Source organism: Onychostoma macrolepis, chromosome 12, assembly GCF_012432095.1.
Source record: "Onychostoma macrolepis isolate SWU-2019 chromosome 12, ASM1243209v1, whole genome shotgun sequence".
Taxonomy (NCBI): Eukaryota; Metazoa; Chordata; class Actinopteri; order Cypriniformes; family Cyprinidae; genus Onychostoma; species Onychostoma macrolepis.
In genome coordinates this window covers 607,501-630,085 of record NC_081166.1, presented here as the reverse complement: position 1 = coordinate 630,085, position 22,585 = coordinate 607,501, and the positions used below count along the sequence as shown (strand labels likewise).

General features: G+C 36.1%; 2 protein-coding genes across 6 annotated transcripts in view; both read right to left on the bottom strand.

Annotated features, from left to right (window-relative positions):
- The window catches only part of fmn2b (formin 2b), a 57,446-nt gene extending 44,404 nt beyond the window's left edge, over positions 1 to 13,042 (bottom strand). For 2 of the 4 annotated variants that reach the window (XM_058793563.1, XM_058793565.1), the window contains exons 1-4: positions 12,802 to 13,042; positions 9,931 to 11,070; positions 8,237 to 8,658; positions 2,082 to 2,245 (exon numbers count right to left, since the gene is read on the bottom strand). In XM_058793563.1, coding sequence (XP_058649546.1) covers positions 2,082 to 2,245; positions 8,237 to 8,658; positions 9,931 to 11,045 — 1,701 coding nt within the window. In that variant the 5' untranslated portion in view covers positions 11,046 to 11,070; positions 12,802 to 13,042. The remainder of the gene's footprint in view (positions 1 to 2,081; positions 2,246 to 8,236; positions 8,659 to 9,930; positions 11,071 to 12,801) is intronic. The other 2 variants (XM_058793564.1, XM_058793566.1) reach the window with 1 other exon arrangement.
- A 667-nt stretch (positions 13,043 to 13,709) lies between these two features.
- Positions 13,710 to 22,585, bottom strand: part of chrm3b (cholinergic receptor, muscarinic 3b) — a 37,195-nt gene continuing 28,319 nt past the window's right edge. For both annotated transcript variants that reach the window (XM_058792690.1, XM_058792691.1), the window contains exons 2-3: positions 21,264 to 22,134; positions 13,710 to 18,688 (exon numbers count right to left, since the gene is read on the bottom strand). In XM_058792690.1, the coding sequence (XP_058648673.1) occupies positions 17,980 to 18,688; positions 21,264 to 22,111 (1,557 nt within the window). In that variant the 5' untranslated portion in view covers positions 22,112 to 22,134 and the 3' untranslated portion in view covers positions 13,710 to 17,979. The remainder of the gene's footprint in view (positions 18,689 to 21,263; positions 22,135 to 22,585) is intronic.

The window sequence follows — 22,585 nt, the reverse complement described above, 5'->3', positions numbered from 1 at the left end:
CGCGTCACTGATTTGATTCAGTGTTGATTCATTTGGGAATATTTCAGTTACAATGGCAACAGACACATTTGATCATAACATTTCCAAACATACGCACATTTAGGCCTAAAATGAAGATTTATGTATTTGAATTTCATATAAAATTTCCATTTATTTGGATTACACCATTTTAACAAACAAATAAACTTGCATATTAATGCATATGCGTGTAAACTTTCTGTAGTCAGAAAAACATGATCGTTTAACTATTTGTTGACTATAAACCTAGCTTCTGTAAATTTAGTGTTTAAATTTAAAACACATTTAGTTAATTAGTACTATTACAGAAATCTGACCCATTTCATTCCTAACAAATCACATTAAGTTTATTATTATTATTTTAATTAGTTAGGTTAAAACAAACATAATTTTAACCCAAATGGATAGAATTTTAATATGCAATTCAAATCATAATTGTATTTGTGTGTGAAGGTTCATATAAAGAGTTCAGGCAAATGAGTTTACATTGTTGTGGGTAATTTTTTCTAGATATTATATTAGCCATTAAAAACATACAAAAACAAACACTGGGCAACTGATAACAGAATTAGAGTGTAAAACTATATTAGTTTGTTAAAGCAAAAAGAGTTCATGTTTGTTTGTTTAACACCGTGCCAGCTTCTGTGGCTATTTTCATGCCAAGAAAAATTACAAATTATTAGGTTTTTTAAATTTATTTAAACTAAAAACGCTAAATGTATCTAGCTTAAAAAGTTTTAAAAATCTCTTCAAAAGAGTTAACTGAATAAAACAAGTTCTCGCATGGTTAAAACCAGCACAATCTAATAAAACATGCTCCAGAGATACAGGGGTTTGTCAGAGAGAACATAAACGAGTCCATGTGAAATCTTGTGCATGAACAGCTGTATAAAATCACTACATCTCTAAATCGTGCTGTGGTTCATGAGGTATTTGATGAGCCGTGGCCTCGAGCAAATGAATCTCAGCCAGCATATTCATACGGGTTTAGAGCGACGAAAGCAGGTGAACGACATCAACTTTCATTTTCAGATGAACTGTTATTTTCTGCATGTCGGGCAGCAGATGGCGCTCTGACTCTTACAGCTTCTTGGGAACCAAAAGATGATGCAGAGCTTTTTCTTGGTAAGAGCCAATCACAATCGAGCAGCAGATCACATGATGCCAACCTCAGCCAGTAAGAACAAGGACAACAAGACCTCATGCGTGTCCACCTTCCTCCAGTCCAAAGAATTAAACACTAACCTTCAGATTCACAGCGCTGGCCAAAATCAATCACAACACTAGTACTATCAGCAGCTAAAAAATGGTTTTAAGTCAGTTATTTCTATCTTTAGCTGTAGTGTGTCAGGAGGAAATATCAGTTTACGTTTCCAAACATTCATTTAGCCATTAATTGTAATAATCCAGTGAGATGTTTGTGATCTGATCATCATCATCATCTGTCTGGAGTGACATGAAGAAACAGAACAAACTGAGACTAAATCCAGAAGAACTGCGTCTCTGCTTCAAGAAACCTCCTGCGAAGCTCCAGCGCTGTGAACAGATTGAGGCACTTTAAGCTGTAAAATGAGGATGCTGTCAAAATAATGTCATAAATAGATTTTCTTCATAAATGAACTTCTATGAACTAAAGTAAATCCACGTGTTGTGAGCATGCTTCGTGTTTAAAGCAGGTTTTGTCCTCGCTGCACTCGAGCAGAGTTTCTCAGGAGCTTCGCAGGAGGTTTCTTGAAGCAGAGACACAGTTCTTCTGGATTTAGTCTCAGTTTGTTCTGTTTCTTCATGTCACTCCAGACAGATGATGATGATCAGATCTCAGAAATATCACTGGATTATTACAATTAATGGCTAAATGAATGTTTGGAAACGTAAACTGATATTTCCTCCTGACACACTCCAGCAGAAGATAGAAACAACTGACTTTTTTTTAACATTTTAGTGTTTAATAGTTTTGGCCAGCACAGTAAACGTAACAAAAACAAGATTAAACCCTGCTGCTGCACTGATCTGACTCCACAGACAAGCACAGATTACTGCAGTGAAAGTGAATCAGGACTCACGTCAAACTTGGGTGCGATCTGTCCGCTGCTGCCGTAGGTCTCTCTGAAGCAGTCGCTGAAGGGCAGGAGGAGACCCATGGCCAGGATCCTGGAGCAGAGCTTCTCGGCCTCCTCCGGCTCTCCGGAGTCCTGCTGCTGGAAGAAGCGCTCCAACAGCGTCCGGCCTGGAGACACAGCCAGACTCAATCAGCCACACTAACAGAACATGATGTCCTTATAATTAGGGATGCACACAAATGAACAATCTTGGCCAAAACCGAACAAAATACACTGGTTTTTCACATTCCCCCCTCACTGTATTTTTCCAACTTTTTTCACCTTTGCATAAATTAAATAGCCAAAATTCAAATGATTAATCACCATTAAATTGCATTCAAAATAAAAGTTTGTTTACATAATATACTGTATGTGTGTACACTGTGTATATTTATGTATAAATACACACAGCAAATATTTTGTGAATATTTACATGTATATTTTTATATTCATATACAGATGCATTTAATATATAAACATAACATTTACCTTAAATATATACATGCATGTGTTTGTATTTATATATACACACAATAAATAAACAGTACACATACATGTAAACAAAAACTTATTTCGGATGCGATTAATCATTTAACAGCACTAGTATATATATATACATATACTATATATATATATATATATATATATATATATATATATATATATATATATATATATATATATATATATATATATATATATATATATATATATATATATATATATATATAAATAAATACAAACACATGCATGTATATATTTAAGAAAAATTTTACGTTTGTATATTAAATATATTTATATTTAATAAAGTATAATATAAATATAAATGTATATACACACACACATGTAAATATTTTCAAAATATATACTGTATGTGTGTGTGTTTATATAAACAATAAATAAACAGTACACATATTTAAACAAAAACTTGCTTTGGATGCGATTAATCATTTGACAGGACTAGCTTTTTACGGTTTTGTCTTGCTTTTCAAAGAAAAAAAATCAATTACAAAACAACAATTTAAAAATATTTACCACTGAACATATTTTAACATTCTAGCAGACATTCTACCAACAAAGCACTATTTAACTAAGTTAGTAAAATAATATTTTGGGCCATTTTTGAGACGTGTATTTCTTACTGTACAAATAAATGCAGCCTTGCTGAGCAGAAGATTATTCTTTTAAAACATTAGAAAATATTGCAGATTTGAACACTGTGTGTGAATGTTATAATAAATGTATAAATACAGCTGATGTAATTATTATGATCATCATTATGGTCTTATTTTTTTAATTGTATTTTACAGAACAACAGTAAAATACTAAGATTTACAATACTAACATTTTATGAATGTTGGAGCTTTTATTTTGGCAGAAACCTGCAGGAAGATCTCAGTGCAGATTTATAAATGATTCATTATGAATTTGAGAAGATGTTTGTTGCACGCATCACAGTGTCACATGCTTTAACGGAAATAAAATATATAAAAGAAACAAAACAAACAAAAAAAAAAACTTCAGATAGTTGCCAAGGCAAAAGTTCTAGACTTGACTAAACGTACTAAAGTAACTGAAATAAAATGATTAAAACCTATAGACACACAAATACCAAATATATTATTAATTTTATTTCATTATCAGTTGTTTTAGTACATCAAGTCTATATCTATCCATCCATCTGTTCTACAAAAAGATGACAAAAATACAATACTATAATAGTCTCTAAGCCTGTCTAATATTAGTTGAATAGGTCAAGGTTGAAAACCAATTCTAATTCAGAACAAAATCAGTTTTTTAAACATTAAAAAGTAGACAGTGTACAGTATATACAGTATGTTACACTAGTATTTCATTCCAAACACAGCATGTGAATCTAATGGCTGCGTTTCAAAACCTGACCAGCATATTTGGTTTTGAAACAGCCGGTGATTTTAACGAGTTACAGAGAAGTAACGAGTGTGTGTGGTATTTTCTGCAGATTTAAGAATGAGTCACTGCTGCAGAGCTTTAGCTGGAGCTTCATCTCCTCACCGTCTCACTATCCACATTAAACTCACAGTGAACGTATAACTCATTAGTCACATGATCACTGCACGCTCCTGTCATCACAACATTTCCATAAGATCCTGTCTGAACCTTCACCTCGCTGTAATATCATCAGTGCTGCTCTGAGATCAGTTTCTAGTCATACACACACACACACAGTGTCCTGAGTTTACAGGCCTGATTATCAACAGCTCATTAACTTCATTAGCGTGTCAATAAGACCAAAGACGAGCCAGTGTTTAAACACGCTGTCAGAGAGCCAATGAGAAACAAGATGAAGTGCATCATGGGAGATGTAGTTCTGCCCATTAAACAATCAATCAACACATCTGTACAGATGAATTATATAAAAGTGATCATATCAGTGTTAGTCAAAAACAGTAGCTTTTAATAGATCAGCACTGGCTTAATCAGGCAGACACTGGGAGTTCAGCACCAGAAAATGCATCTGAAACAACAGAATCAGAGGAGCTCAGCGACCGACGGAGATTTGACACGGTGTGTTTAACCCCATCGACCGTGTGAGGAGAACAAAGCACCACGAGAGGAAAGAGTGCTTTAATATCAGCCAGTTCTGATGCAGAACAGAATCAATTCCTTAAACACTGGCACTAAATGATTCTTGAGTCTCTACTCAATCTACAGCAACAGAAACAACGCTTTATGTGAGTTTGCAGACTGAAATGAACGATTCTTTTGAGCCGATTCTTTTTAATGAATCAAACAGAAGGTTGGTTTGTATGTAATTCTGTTGACACAGGAAAAAATAAATAAATAAATAAAATAAGTCTCTGATTGGGGGATTTAAGGGGACTTTAAATCTGGCAACCGCAACAATAAAACCTTGTAGAGGCTTGATACCAGTGCAACAATGCAAATGTCAAATTACAAATCCAAAATAAAAGTTTGTTTACATAATGTGTGTGTACTGTGTATATTTATTATGCGTATATAAACACACATACAGTATATATTTTGAAAATATTTCCGCATATCTCCAGGTATATTTTTATATTCGTATAATTTATATTATATATATATATATATATATATAAATATATTTAATATATGAACAAAACATTTTTCTTAAATATATGCATGCATGTGTGTATTTATATATATATATATATAAACATACACAACACACACATATGTAAACAAAAACTTTGCGATTAATCGTTTTACAGCACTACTATAGAGATAAATGTGACTTGAAGTTCCTTTGCTGACAAACACAGTCACATGACGCTCTCTAACGTTTATCTGTTTCCCATCGATCCTCAGGTCAATACAGTAATGTGTGCTCTGAACTACTGCAATCTGCCAGCGATCTGATTGGCCGAGAGCGAGCATGTGACGTCACTAATGGATGCGAGTCCTCAGGGCCTGATCACACCATCTGCTCTAGAGAACAGAGCTGAGCTCAATCATGACACTACCGTCTTCTGTAGAGCTGCTTTACAGCTGAAATTAAAGCTCAATACTGAGTTTATCTCACAAGTCTCAGAAAAAAGTCAGTATTGAAAGATAAACTCGGAATTGTGAGAGAAACTCAATATCTTGCAAAAAAAAAAAAAAATCAGAATTGAGAGATATATACCAAATCTTACAAATTCTGGAAAAAATAAAAAAAATTCACAATTGAGAGATTGGTTTATGTTTTTTAATGCCATGTCAGCAGCAAGGCTATCTTCATGGCAAAAAAAACAAAAACAAAACAAAGACATTTAAGGTTAATACTGGAAAAATAAAAAAAACATTCAGGTGAAGCTTTTTTTAAATACGAATTGCAGGATATAAACAATATCTGCCAATTCTCGGGAAAAATACAAATAAATATATATATTTTTTTTTTTTTGGGCAAATAATATAACAGTATAAGTGCCATTTTTGCCTAGAGGGCACATCTAAAAGTAAATCCGACGTGTGTCAGAAGAGCTTTTTACCAAATATTTAGTAAATAATCAGACTCCTGCCCTGAACAGATCATAAGAAATGAGACGTAAATAAACACACATGCACAAGAATATTTAACACACATACTTATTTACATTTCAAATTTGCACCTAACATACCGGTTCATACTAAATTGCCTATTTTGTATATTATTCTTTTTCTTATCCATGTCTTGTCGGTCATTCTGTCACTAAAACAAATTCCTCGTACGTGTAAACTTACCTGGCAATAAAGCTCATTCTGATTCTGAAATGCATGTAAACATATGCATCAATTCACAGCACGTGCGAAAAAGGGATTTCTAATCCAATTAAGAGTCCAGTGTTTACATTTTCTTCTTGATCAGATTATTTCAGGTATGTTTTTTGAATCCGACTGAAATCCAATCGAGCTCAATCAGATCAATTGCAGTGTTCACATGAAGGCTTTTCAGCCAAATGAAGCCATTAATCCCATTGCTAACAGATTATTTTATTGCATGTAAGCATAGCTACTGCTGAAAACCTCCGGATCTGGGACTCCGAGTTCAGACGGATTCATTCAGATCCAGAGCTGTTCATCAGACACAACACAAAGAGCTCTGACTGAAAGAGAGAGAATATATTCACTCCACGGCCAAAACAGAACAGCCTCTCTTTATTCTCGTTCTGTACAGACGCTCCGGTTCCTGCGTATCTCTCACACGCGTTCTGCGCTGTTTTCCTTCAGCGTGTGATGCGATCAAACTCAACATGTTTGCTTTCACAGCTCAGACGCATGACAACATCTCCAGCAATCCCATAATGCCTCTCTACAGGACAGAGACTCGGTCTGTGTTCAGAATGGAATACTAATGCACTATAGACTGCCTATTAATTTAAATAAATGCATGCATTACAGAAAAAGAATATGAAACGATAAACATTAAGCAGTTGTGTGCTAATAATGAAGATGAAATAAAAATGTCAATATGGGTAAAATAAGTGATTTTATATATAGAGAGAGCACAATAAATGCAAGTTAAGGGTCTACTTTAATGTTTGAATCTATGGTGCAAATAACGCTCCCTTTATCGCGAATTCGCGATCTCACAAAGTTACGTGATAATTAATTAAATTCTCTACGCTGCACAATGAATCTCTTATTTACATCACATCTACAGTTATAATGAAATGATTCGTGCTGAACACAACACCTGAACAAAAACTCCAGCCATTTAAGCGGTGAAGGGATTCTAACTTAAACGGTAATTCTAACGGATATGCAGCAGAAAATATAAAATAAGCAGAAATAAGTAGATATGTGACCCTGGAGCACAAAAGCAGTCATAAGCAGCAGCTATATTTGTAGCAATAGCCAACAATACATTGTATGGGTGAAAATTATACATTTTTCTTTTATGCCAAAAATCATTAGGATATTAAGATCATGTTCCATGAAGATATTTTGTAAATTTCCTACCGTAAATATATCAAAACTTAATGTTTGATTAGTAATATGCATTGCTAAGAACTTCATTTGAACAACTTTAAAGGTGATTTTCTCAATATTTAGAATTGTTTTGCTCCCTCAGATTCCAGATTTTCAAATAGTTGTATCTCAGACAAATATTGTCCAACAAACCATACATCAGTGGAAAGATTATTTATTCAGGTTTCAGATGATGTACAAATCTCCAAAAATTGACCCTTATGACTGGTTTTGTGCTCCAGGGTCACATTTGAAAATCTGGAATCTGAGGGTGCAAAACAATTCTAAATAAATACTGAGAAAATCACCTTTAAAGTTGTTCAAATGAAGTTCTTAGCAATGCATATTACTAATCAAAAATGAAGTTTTGATATATTTACGGTAGGAAATTTACAAAATATCTTCATGGAACCTGATCTTAATATCCTAATGATTTTTGGCATAAAAGAAAAATGTATAATTTTGACCCATACAGTGTATTGTTGGCTATTGCTACAAATATAGCTGTGCTGCTTATGACTGCTTTTGTGCTGCAGGGTCACATGTGTCTGATTAACCTTGCTCAACTCTGGATAGTTATGGCCAAATCTGCAATGAAATGCCATTATTACAGCTTTAACTGAGGGTGCTGTTGATTTCGTTCGAGGGTGCTCAGCAGAACTGACCTGTGAAGACCTCCTGGAAGCTGCATGTGGAGCTCTGATTGGCGCCGGTTCTGAGCGTCTCCTCTGAGCAGCTGGTTTTGGACGGGAGCGTGCGGAGCTCTTCGGTCCAGTCTGCGGAGCGGCTGATGGGGCCGGTGATGCTGTAGGAGCGCTGGCGCTGGACGCGCCTCCTCTGGGCTCGGTCCGGTCCGCGGCGGCTGGACAGTGGGCTGTGGGACGGGGACGGTGCGGGCGAGCAGGAGGGCGAGCTCAGCTGTCGAGTGGTGGTTTTGATGTAGGACGTGCTGATGGGCGGATAGGGCTTGACCGCAGACTTCAGCAGCCGTGTGGCCAGAGGACTCTCCGGAGGGAACGAAACGCTGCTCTTGCGCCTCTGGACGAGCTCCTCGATGACGGTGAGACACTCCAGCGAGCCTGCCGACCTGCTCGATTACCACAAACATCAGAGTCATGATTATTCTGGTCAATACTCACGATAATGAGTAAATAAGCAGTCATAAGGGTCAATTTTGTGAAATTGAGATTTATACATAATCTAAAAGCTGAATAAATAATCTTTCCACTGATGTATGGTTTGTTGGACAATATTTGGCTGAGATACAACTATTTGAAAATCTGGAATCTGAGGGAGCAAAAAAATCTAAATATTGAGAAAAGCACCTTTAAAGTTGTTCAAATGAAGTTCTTAGCAATGCATATTACTAATCAAAAATGAAGTTGAGATATATTTACGGTAGGAAATTTACAAAATATCTTCATGGAACGTGATCTTTACTTAATATCCTAATGATTTTTGGCATAAAAGAAAAATGAATAATTTTGACCCATACAATGTATTGAACCCCTACCAGCAGAGAGCATTACTGACTGTCAGCAATTTATTTATTTATTTACTTTTTAACACCATGCCAGCATCAAGGCTATTTTCATGGCAATCTCAGAATAAATTACACAAGGTAAACAAAGTTATAAAAGACACTTCAAATCTACACTAGACAAAAATTCTAAAACACATTCAGGTGATACATCTTTGCATAAATCAAATTATGCCTTTTAAATATTTAACTCTTTCCCCGCCAAACACGGAATTTCCCAGGATTCCATGTTCTCTCTGTTATACACTAGGGGGCGCTATTACGCACCTCCTGAATGAGTCTAGAATCACGCGATCAAAAACACAGACGAGGAAGACGCAGAAACGAGCGATGTCATATGTGAGCATATGCATATGAAAAATAATGCGATCATCAACACACACCGCATATAAATGAAAGCCGCCTAAAGTTACAGAGTGAAATGTGGATCCAGAAAGTGTTAAAGCTTTGAGACACTGATGGAAGCCATCTACTGCATCTTTGCTTTGATAATATTACTGAATATGATCCAGATGTAGTATTTGATAAAAATGCTATTTTCTCAGCTTTTTGCTCAAAATGTTCCTTTTTTAATGAAATCTACCTACATTCAAGTGTTGATTAAAAAAACAATGCTTGAAGCTAGAATAAAGCAGAAGGTCAGATGTTTATTTTGATGTATTGCATGTTCAGATATTCATACAAAACAAAACATTCTGGAGGCCATGATGATATTTTAGTGAAAATCAGCAAAAGCGCTGACAGCAGCCGGCAACTTTTTTCAAAAACGCTGGCGGGGAAAGAATTAAGTGCAAAATTTTGACATTTAGACCGCTGTACCTGAGGTCAGACGCTGTATCTGTGCTGGGAGGCGAGCGGTCGTCTTCCACGGCCTCCACGGCGCTCTCGAACGACGCTGTCAGGTCCGGGAAGCTTGTGGTGCTGTTTGTAGGAGCAAGCGCTGGAGGAGGAGAAGGAAGAGGAGGAGGAGGAGGAGGAGGAGAAACAGGGGCCTCAGGCTCTTTTGTGACCGTTTCCACGGCGACCGGAGCACAAAGGGCCTCCTCTGAGAGCCCGTTCACAGCCGGCTCCTCCCCGAGGAGCACAATCCCGTTTTTTTCCGCTTTAGGAATGGCTTCCAGTACGGTGAACGGCTCCGAGTCGGGGGTGGGAGTGCTTTTAGCATCTCCGGTTTGTTTGCACTCCCAGGGAATCTGGACGGAGCCGAGCATCACGCCCTGCTTCAGACGGATGGCCTGCTGGATGTCAGCCAGCAGATCCTCCTGCTCCGCAGCCGAGTGGAAGCTGTACATATCCGTATCAGACCCGGAGCTGGCCACCTTCTTCTCCTCCTCCAGACGAGGATGCTCGGGCTCGGCGTCCGAATGTACGAGCTCATCTCCGGAGAGATCGGGTGTCTTATTGCACAGCGAGGGAACGCTGTCCAGTTCATCCTGCGATGCTGCATCCTCTTTGGATCCGCTCAGGAAGCTTTTAGCCTTGCTCTGGTGCTTGCGCTTGCGTATGTGAGGGAACACTGAGGATCTGTCGGATTTGTTTTTCTTCTTCCCTCCCTCCCCTCGCGGTTTCTTCCCTTTCTTTGTGCCGTCGTGAGCCACGGTTTCATCCGCCGCGCCTTCGGAGCGCTTTGGCTTTCCATCCTGATTGCCCATGATGAGCGGCTCTCTCACGCCATGACGGCTCGGCGGTCTGCGTCTGCGCAAGCAGGGGTTTGACGCACTCTCGCTCTCGGAGGATGACGAGGAGAAGAGAGTGATGGAGGAGGAGGCTGTGATGAAAGAGAACAGCTCGCTGTCCTCCTCTGCTCTGTAGAAGGAGGGGCGGGGAGGGACGTATGCGTCTGCGTCTGCGTCTGCGTGGGGGAGGCAGTACTGCTGCAGTCTGCCCAGACTCAACGCCTCCAGCAGCTTCTGTCTGAACCCTGCAGTCTGCATCGCGACACACTCTTACACACACCAGCTGCAGCACAACACACACACACACACACACACAGTTCAATGCAAGCAGAAATAAATCTTATTATGACTAAGCAATACATCAGCTTTGTAAAATGACATTTTTCTGCTGTCTGACACATTTGTTGTGTCCCTGCAGCACAGAAGCAGTCATAAGCAGCACAGCTATATTTGTAGCAATAGCCAACAATATATTGTATGGGTCAAAATTATACATTTTTCTTTTATGCCAAAAATCATTAGGATATTAAGATCATGTTCCATGAAGATATTTTGTAAATTTCCTACCGTAAAAATATCAAAACTTCATTTTTGATTAGTAATATGCATTGCTAAGAACTTCATTTGAACAACTTTAAAGGTGATTTTCTAAATATTTAGATTTTTTTGCTGCCTCAGATTCCAGATTTTTCAAATATTGTCCGATCATAACAAACCATACATCAATGGAAAGCTATTTATTCAGCTTTCAGATGATGTATAAATCTCAATTTCACAAAATTGACCCTTATGACTGGTTTTGTGGTCCAGGGTTGTTTGGTTTCGGCTGAACGGTTCAGTGAGAAGATCGTTTCAGAGAACTGACCGCAGTTAAACCAGAGTTATTTTAGTATCATTGAGATACTGTTGCAGTTTTTGTTAACATTTTGAATTGGTTTTATTTTTATATTTTATGCTTGTGTATTTTTCTTCTATATAGTTTCTGCTTTTGTGTTTTATATTTATTTACATTGCTTTTAAATTGTGTTGTTTTATTAGTATAATTTTTATTAGTTTCTGTTGTTTTTAAATATTCTTTCAGTTTTAGTTATTTATATATAGTACATAAAGATAAATTAGATGGAAATGAGAAATATTGGGAGGTAGCTGAAATAATTTGCATTTTATTTTAAGTTAGCATTTATTTTATTTCAAGCAACAAAAATGTTTTGTATGGCTTTAGTTGCAGATTAATTCACTATAATAACCCTGGGTTAAAGATCACTTATAAAATGTTTCTGAACAAAAGTGGAAAAAAAAAAATACAAATTTATTAAAATCTGTTCAGTATGTTCAAAAAAAAAAAAAACTATTATAAAAACATTTACACTGTTTTTCATGCGGCAGATTATCTAGTGTAAAAAAAGTATTAGTTTAGGTAATCTAGACATTTATATTCTCTGGTGTTTGCACATTTGTCTTATTTTAAAGATTTTTAGCCATTTTCACTGGAAAGACATACTTTTGTGCTGCAAAGATTTACTTTATCAATAATTTCTTATCTACTGCAAAATTAATCATGCTGCAGTTCTATCCAATGCAATCAGAAATCATTCTTATGACTAAGCAATAAGGAAGAATTAATAAACTGTGTATTTAGCATCTGATTATTTGAAGGTTTAATATAATCTGACAATAATCCATAAACTCTTAATGAAAGGAAATTCAAGTAACTCAATAGCACTGACAAACACTACAGTTATTATTATATATATATATATATATATATAAATACACACACGACACGTACATATACACATATTAAGGAAAAATGTTAGATTTTATATAAGATATTTATATATAACTGTAAATAGCATATATATATATATATATATATATATATATATATATATATATATATATATATATATATATATATATATATATATATATATATATATATATATATACACACACACAATTTAATGACTTACAGTTACTCAGAAATAATAAAAGAAAGCAGAATTGAACTCACTTCTGTAGAGCTCTAGTGATCCATGTGAATCTGAAATCAATTAAAACTGAATCTCGTAATTTCAAAGACGCTAAAATCTCAACAAACATTAAACCTGACTCGCTATCAATACAAACAACTCGATTTATGCTGTTCCTCTGGACAAACTCGAATGAAAACCGTGTGTGTGTCTGTGTGTTTGTTTGTGTGTGTGTGTGCATCTTTCCCGCCGGCAGGTTATAATCGGACACCTGTGCTGTGCGTCACCTGACGCAGGATTCCTGCGGCGACAGCGCCACCCAGCGGCCGCGTACAGTCATTACACGCGGAACAGGTTTGATCCGTGCGATTCAACACACTTTTATGCAGAGAAAAGTGCACCTTGATCGAAGGCTGTTTAAATAGCCCCAATAAATGTGTGCTATAACATTAAAAGACTACATTTTCTTTCCACAGAACGGAAACTAGGAAGGCGTTTGTTTTATACATATAAAATAAGTTTAAATAAGTAAATAAAAGACAAAAATCAGTGGGTTTAATGCTTACATATTGATTTAATTAAATAAACTTTTATCACTACCACTGAAAAGTTGGAAAAGTTAGTTTTTGGGGGTTTTTACATTTAAACATAACATTTTCTAGAATCATTTTACGCCACGCAAAACTCCAACGCTCGATGTCTTTATTATTATTTATTACATTTTTTATTGTGTGTGTGTGTCTGTGTGAGTGAATTCTGGTGTGAATACTTTTACAAGAATATCAGTCTGTGTAAAAACAGCACTGGATAAATGTATTAAATATTTAGCAAAATATATAACCACAAAAACACAGTTGGTTTTATTGAGTAAACATCTCAGTATAGACAAAACTCATATAACTTTGTACAGCAGTTTATAATTTAACACTCCGAGTGCTATAGTAATCAATATAAAGATGTATATTGTCCTGAATAAAAAAAAACAGTGAACCAAAGTGTTTCAGAAAGTGTGTGTTTAACAATCTTACGCTTTCAGATCACAAAATAAATAACTGTTGTATTTATATATAACTTTAGGAATTTTATTATGACCACTAGAGGGAAGTGTGACTGTATATTTGATCTGCGATCTTGTAAAAATGTCAATTTTTAGAGATTTTAACTTCTCAAGTCAGACCACCTGAATCACATAAACAACAAAACTGTATCTGGACAATCAGAGCCATCTGTTGCTGTTACAGCAGCGTGTAATACACATGATCTCTGACCAAGGGATCTTTTACTCCAAACATACTCGAAAAACTACAAATATTCACAGGACAGACAGATATTATCAGGCAGTCGTTCAAATCTCTGTGAAAAATACACTTTTTACCAAGAGTAAATCTGAAATCCCCATCATAATCAGAGATCTTAGTTTATTTTCAGAGTCATTTACATGTTTTTGAGGGCATATTGTTTTCTAACCATATAAAAACACACCATATTTATTTATTTGTAATCAAACGCCACTCCATCTTGTTTTCGCATTCAAACACAATCTGAACTACATAATCTGACAGAAACAGGCACTAAACTCCCAACCAGATATGCATAGAACACAATAATCAAATATTACATATCACAAATAAAAGAGGAATTCATTATTGATCATTTTCCTCCCACATTGTACATTTATAGAGGTTTTTTTGTGTTTTTTTGTGTTTTTTTGTGGCTGCAGACACTCCTGAACCAGCTTGAAGTTGTTTTTGCACTCATTTTCTGCTCTAAAAACATAAAGAAGAGGATAAAATCCTTCTGAACTGTTCAAAAGTGTGTCGGTGCAACAGCAGCATTTGTTCAGTGAGGTCACGACTGAACTTAGTTCAACTAGCCAAGTGCACACTAAAACTGGCCAAGTGCACACTACAAGACTGAAGGACATTTAACACTCACAGCTTTGTGTTTTGTGTCATATTGGTTTACACCCATTTACATTTATGCAACTGGCAGACACTTTTATCCACAGCATTCAAGGTCTACATTTTATCTGTTCATGCATTCCCTGGGAATTGAACCCATAACATTGCTGTCGCAAGCCATTTACATTTATGCATTTGACAGATGATTTTATCCAAAGTTACTTGCACTGCATTTAAGATATACACTGGATCAGTTCATGCATTCTCTGGGAATCGAACCCATGACCTTGCTGTTGCAAGCCATGATCTACTGTTTGAGCCATTTACATTTATGCAAGAGCAGATGCTTAAATCCAAAGTGACTTGCATTGCATTTATTGCATTTGCAGTATGAGTTCTCGCAGCTTATTCTTCTCAGAATGCAGGAGGGTTTTGCACTTGTTTTTACACAGATTTGCACAGAACAGGAAAAAGAAGCCAAAAATCAGGGATGCGATGGCGGTTAAGGAGACGTGGGCAGCAGGTTTTTTTTGGCTCTGTCTTCCCACGGCCTCGCCCTCCGCTGGCGCTGCTTCACGCTCTCGCCGGTTTACTGGCTCCTTTCTGCTCTCAGGGGGTTAAAAGTACAGAGGAATCGTTCTTTTAATCTCAACATTTTACACAAGTATCTAGCCAATGATTTATTTGAAATAAAGTTTCCACATTTAATTGTACTTCAGTACTTAGTTTTTGCATTATAAATTACAACTTTGCAGTCTGGAGTTTTTTGCTGCATTCTCACAAATTAAAAACAGTCACACTTTATTACAATAGTCCGCTTAGGACATTATACTAACTGTAAGTAACTTATGTCAGTAGAGTATTAGTAGACTGTTTAGTTAGGGTTAGTAGAATAAGTTGACATATACTTGCGAAAATACTTATAGTCAGTGCAGGGTAGATTACTTACAAATTGTAATCTGTTACTAATTACAAGTTTGTCATATAATATATTGGATTACACATATTTGGAAACTATTTTAGATTACTTTTGGCATAAAAAGAAAATATATTCTGTTCTTTAACATCATGAAGTGTTTTAAAATGTAGTACAATCTAATACTTAATTTGATTACATGTAATCAGTAGAATGTCTCTGTATTAGCAGATATTCAGCAGACGATCTATTAATACTCTAATGACTGCTAGTTGACATGTATTTGCAAAGATACTTAAAGTTTGCAGAATGTCTAAAGTGGACTATCGAAATAAAGTGTTACCCTAAAAACATGAAGTGCTTTGGTTTTGTAGTGTGCACTTGACTTAAAGTGGAAATACATTTTTAAAACATTCACGAGGGCGAAATCAAACCCAGTAGAGTTCGTTTCAGCAGTAAAACAGTACAAAATCACAGAGAACCACGACTTGGAGCATCACAAAACATCCACATAAACCCCAATGAAACACATAAACCAGATCAGTGAATGTGAACAGGGATAGTTCACCCAAAAATGTTAGTATTTTCTTCATACTACGGAGGTCAATGACTAGCAGCTACTTTTTGGTTCCCAACATTCTTCAAAATATCTTCTTTTGTGTTCAGCAGAAGACAGAAAGCTTTGAGGATGTGTAAATAATGACAGAATGATCATTTTTGGGTGAACTCTTCCTTTAGCATTAAATTAAAGTCACAATGAAACCTATTTTATGTAGCCTACATTATGAGCCAAACCTGTGAGAAAATAATGTTTAACCCTCTGGCATTGTTCATTTGGGAGTCGTGTTATTCACGACTATACATTTCAATATAGTTTTTTTCTTTAATATTTTGTATTTTGAGTGTGTTTCATGTTACTAATTAATATCCATATCTAAATTATGGACTATTTTCTGTATAAATTGTAAAAAAAAAAATTATATAATTTTTCAATTAATGCAGTATTTAAGTTAAAAATAGACCAAAAGTATTTAAAATTCATTGAATGGAGACAGATGTGTTCCACCTTGTGAAAAAAAATAAAGAAAATAATCTGTAATACCATGGAGTAGCCATTAGATGCCAGTATAGCCGTATATATTCAGTGCTGTGCATTCCTTAGTTACTGAGCAGTGTTTTCAGGCATAATTACTTAAGTTTTGTCACCTCTTTATTGCTATGCACTTTTTTTCTGCATTGTGGCTGATTTATAGATTGTACACACAGAAATATCTTTGTATTTTTTTTAATTTTTTTAGCCTATTTCCCATTCATTTCCTACGGCGCGAACAACACAAATGGGACTATTTTTTTTTAACGACCATTTAGCTTTTTCAAATCATGAACACAATTTTAATTTTTTTTTTTTTTTTCGATGAAGTAACGATTTTTTAAATTTCCAAACATTTTTTTCGGTCTAAAATGACCAAACAACACCAGAGGGTTAAAAAACATGAGCCCTTAAATACCGCATGTCCCACCCGACTCTCTGTTTCAGTAGAAAATACGTCAACACAGGAAAGAAAATGTCTCATTTGCGTAGTTTTATCTGTACACGGTGCAGCAGACATTTTAAGAGGATGATTCTGAAGTCACACAATCCATCGTGTCCGGCTTTAACTGAGGCACCTATAAACTAGTGCTGGGCAACAATTAATCATGATTAATCGCATACAAAATAAAAGTTTTTGTTTATATAATATATGTGACCTCGGACCACAAAACCAGTCATAAGGGTCGATTTTTTGAAACTGAGATTTATACATCATCTGAAAGCTGAATAAATGGAATCTGGAATCTGAGGGTGCAAAAAAATCTAAATATTCAGGAAAATCGCCTTTAAAGTTTTCCAAATGAAGTTCTAAGCAATGCATATTACTAATCAAAAATTAAGTTTTGATATATTTACGGTAGGAAATTTACAAAATATCTTCATGGAACACGATCTTAATATCCTAATGATTTTTGGCGTAAAAGAAAAATGTATAATTTTGACCCATACAATGTATTGTTGGCTATTGCTACAAATATAGCTGTGCTGCTTATGACTGCTTTTGTGCTGCAGGGTCACATATGTGTGTGTACTGTGTATATTTATTATGCATATATAAAGACACACATACAGTATATATTTAGAAAATATTTACATGTATATATTCATGTAATTTATATTATATATAAATATATTTAATATATAAACATAAATATATAAATGCATGTGTGTGTATTTATTTTTAATATACGTAATAAATATATACATACAGTATATCAAATATACACATATATCATGTATTTTGGATGCGATTAATCGTTGCCCAGCACTAATACTGTACAGCCCTTCAGAAACGACGCACACAGTTCCTCTAGTTCTCCGCGGGACTCTGTTTCCGGTAAGCGGCCGCGGGCTGCCTCTGCTGGAGCTGCGGTTTGTTGGGTTTGTTCGTCTGACGCCACTGACACAGCAGGATGGATCTGAAGGTGGTGCGAAAGGTCTTGTTGCAGAGCGCGTAACACATGGGGTTGATGGTGCTGTTGACGTAGCACAGCCAGTATCCCAGAGCCCACAGCGTCTCAGGGATGCACTCGTTGCAGAACGCGTTCACCAGGACCATGATGTTGTACGGCGTCCACGTGATGATGAAGGCCAGGAGGATGGCGCTCAGCGTCTGCGCCGCTTTCTTCTCTTTCACCAGAGAGACCTTCTTGCGCTTGTTGACCTGCGTCTTGGTCTTGCAGGCGAAGCGTTTGCCGTCTTTGGAGTTGGGTTGATCTTTGGACGCTTTGGAGTCCGATCCCTTTCTGGAAGGTTTCGCGTCTTGGTTGAGGTTTTCGGAGATCGAGTACATGGCTTCTCCATCTTCCTCCTCCTCATCATCCGATAGGTCGACGGACGCGGCGGTTTCGTTATTATTCCAGCTATCGCTGCTAGAGCGGTCCGTCTCGCTGCCGTGACTCTTCCGAGTTTTCCGATTCAACGGCCAGAACCAAAAACGCCCCCTTTTGGTTCTCCCCGAGCTTCTCTGGTGGAGCTCGTAGCTGCTGTGACTGCGTGAGCTTCCCGGATTCCCCACACTGTAAAAAACGAATCAGTGAATCAATAGTGTTTATATTTTATTAAAGAAATCGTGGTTCAGTGTTGTGCAGAATTTTTTTTTTGAACTTTTCACTAATAAAACTTAGAGATAAGTTTTCCTCATGCTTCAAGAAAGCTACCTGCAAAGCTCCTGAGAAACTCTGCTCAAGTGCACCGAGGACTGCTTTACACACAAAGGATGCTCACAACAAATGTTGATTTAGTTTAGTTAATAGAAGTTAATTGATGAAGAAAATCTATTTATGACATTATTTTTGCCAGCATCCTCATTTCACAGCATTTTTACACAAGTGCCTAAAACTTTTAACAGCACTGTAGCTTTGCAGGTAGCTTTCTTGAAGCATCTTGGAGACACAGTTCTTCTGGATTTAGTGTGTCTCTGTTTCTTCATGTCATTCCAGACAGACTGATGATGATCAGATCAGGGCTGCGTTTCCCAAAAGCATCGTAAGCTTAAGTTGATCGTTGCTCCATTGGTTTCAGTTGGTCTACGATGTACTTAAGCTTACGATGCCTTTTGGAAACACAGCCCAGATCTCTGTGTGGAGCACTGGCTGTCGTCAGACAAAACTCTCACTGGATTATTACAATTAATGGCAAAATGAATGTTTGGAAATTAGTGCTGTCAAATGATTAATCGCGATTAATCACATCCAAAATAAAAGTTTCTTATTTACATAATAGATATATGTTTGTACTGTGTATATTTATTATGTATATATAAATACAAACACATGCATGTATATATTTAAGAAAAATATATTATGTTTATATATTAAATATATTTATATTAGTGCTGTCAAACGATTAATCGTGATTAATCGCATCCAAAATAAGAGATAAAAGTTTTTGTTTACATAATATATATGTGTGTACTGTGTATATTTATTATGTATATATAAATACAAACACATGCATGTATATATTTAAGAAAAATATGTTATGTTTATATATTAAATATATTTATATACAATATAGGAATATAAATCTATTAGTGCTGTGAAATGATTAATCGCGATTAAATGCATCTGGAATAAAAGTTTGTTTGCATAATATATGTGTGTGCACTGTGTATATTTATTATTTATATACAGTATAAATACACACACATACAGTATATATTTTGAAAATATTTACATGTCTATATTTATATTCATATAATTTATATTATAAATAAAAATATTTAATATATGCAAATAAAATTGATCTGAAATATATACATGCATGTGTGCGTATTTATATACACATAATACATATACACAGTACACATACACATGTAAACAAAAACTTTTATTTTGGATGCGATTAATCGCGATTAATCCTTTGACCGCACCAAAAATATATACATGTAAACATTTTCAAAATATATACTGTTTGTGTGTGTATTTATATATACATAATAAATATACACAGTACACACACATATATTATGTAAACAAAAACTTTTACTTTGGACGCGGTTAATCGCGATTAATCGTTTGACAGCACTAATCGAAATGTAAACTGACATTTCCTACTGACACACTACCATAAAAGATAGAAATAACTGACTTAAAACCATTTTTAGCTGCTGAAAATACTAGTGTTCTAATCATTTTGGCCACCGCTGTATGTGTAATATTCAGAGGTGGACAGTAGTGAAGTATTTTTACTGTACTCAAGTAAATTTTTACATTTTATAAATAAAAGTTGTTTTTTTACCTTTAATACTTAAGAACATTAAAAATGAAGGACTTTCTTGTACTCAAATAAAACTTTGAATTACTTTTACTTGAGTAAAAGTAAGAAAGTACTAGATTTCTAATGTAATTAAGTATTAAATGATATTTAATATGAAACGTAGTGCAGTAAAAAGTACAATATTATGCTTTGGAATGTTGTGAAGTAAAAGTTTTCTAAAGAAAAACACTTGAAAAATGTACTTTTAAAGCAGAGTTCATACTTCATACTTCACTACTGTCTGCCTCTGGTGATATTAGCTATGTTTCCATCCAAAGATTCGAATTAAAGTTATGCGCAAAACTGGAATATCGCATAAAACATTTGCGAATAAAGCACCGTTTCCATCCAACGAGTCAAAGAGAACAAAATCGTCAGAAAACTAGGAGAAGCTACTGAATATAATAATATTCATTCATGAACACAATAAGTGCTGTCAATGCTTTCGGAGGCGGATGCTGCTGATTGGGAACCCGGTCGAGTAAGACAGTAATTATACAGAAATACTTTGACGACAGACTTTGCTCAGGCTTTTCAGAATGACCTTAATAACACATAGATGCTGTGAACGAGATCGGTCCGCTGCTAGTCAAGTTATCCCGTCTCATAGCGCAAACTCACATGACTTTTTCGAAGCGCATGGAGGAATTTATTCTGTAAATGTGTTTCCATCATAGTTTATGCACATTTTTTCTTATCGGATAAAAAGTTTATCCTACTCAAATGTGCATAAGTTTTCTATGCACTTTTTTTTTTTTATGCGATATTCCAAAATGTGCATAAAAATGGTGGATGGGAACATAGCTAATGTTACCATAAGTAGATAGCTCATACCATTTCTGCACGGATTCCTCCGGACTCCCCTGGTTCCCCGAACCCTTGAGTTCAGCCAGCTCCTTGGAGCGGTTCTCCGTCTCCTTGTAGATCCGCCAGTAGAGGACGGTTATGATGGTCACAGGCAGATAGAAAGCAGCGATCGCTGTGCAAAAAGTGGTGATCGGCTCCGAGAGGAACTGGATGTAGCATTCGTTCGGAGGAACCGTCCGCTCCCCAACGAAATACTGCCAGAAGAGGATAGCCGGAGCCCAGAGGATGAAAGAAATGGACCAGGCCAATCCAATCATGGTCATGGCTCGCTTGGTGGTGCGTTTGGCTCTGTACGTCAGGGGACGGGTGACGGAGAAATACCGGTCGAAGCTGATGACCAGCAGGTTCATCACTGAAGCGTTGCTGGCTACATAATCAATGGCCAGCCACAGATCGCAGGCCCAGTTCCCAAGCGCCCAGTGGTTCATGATTATATACGTAGTGTAGAGGTTCATCGAAAGCACGCCGATGATGAGGTCTGCAAACGCCAGGCTCAGCAAATAATAGTTATTCACTGTTTTTAACTGCTTGTTGATTTTAAAGGACACCAGGACCAGGATGTTCCCGGTGATGGTGACTAAAGAAAGCGAGCCGCATAGGAACACGATCATCACGATCTGCCAGATTGTGTGTCCACCGAGCGGATCCGGTGACTCGGTGGACAGAAGAGTGGCGTTGCCGGTCAGATTGGTGGCTTGCGAATCATTGGCGGTCCGGAGGTCATGTGGGACGAACGCTGTGACGGGATTGGCCCGCATCCCCGGGGAGCTGTTGGTCAGGAATAATCCGGGCTCGGCGCTCAGCGTCAGGTTCATGGTGGCATATTCTGTGGACGAAGCTGACAGACGAGAGGCATTACATTTACATTTAGTCATATAGCAGACGCTTTTATCCAAAGTGACTTACAAATGAGAACAATGGAAGCAATCAGAATCAACAAAAGAGCAATAATAAGCTATAACTTATTATTATAAAATGCTATAACAAGTCTCGGTTAGCCTAACGCAGTACACATAGCAAGGGTTTTTATATATATATATATAAATAATTATAAAATAGATTTAAAAAACAGATAGAATAGAAAAAGAATAGAGAAAGCTAGTGTTAGAGGGCTTGTTCTTCTTCTTTTTTTTATATGTGACGCTGGAGCACAAAACCAGTCACGAGTGTCAAATTGATGATAGAAAACACTGATTTGAAAAGTTAGTATATTAGTAAAAACAAAAAATCTAAAAATTATTTATTGTGTTAACTACAATAAATAAACTAACTACAATAAATATATATAC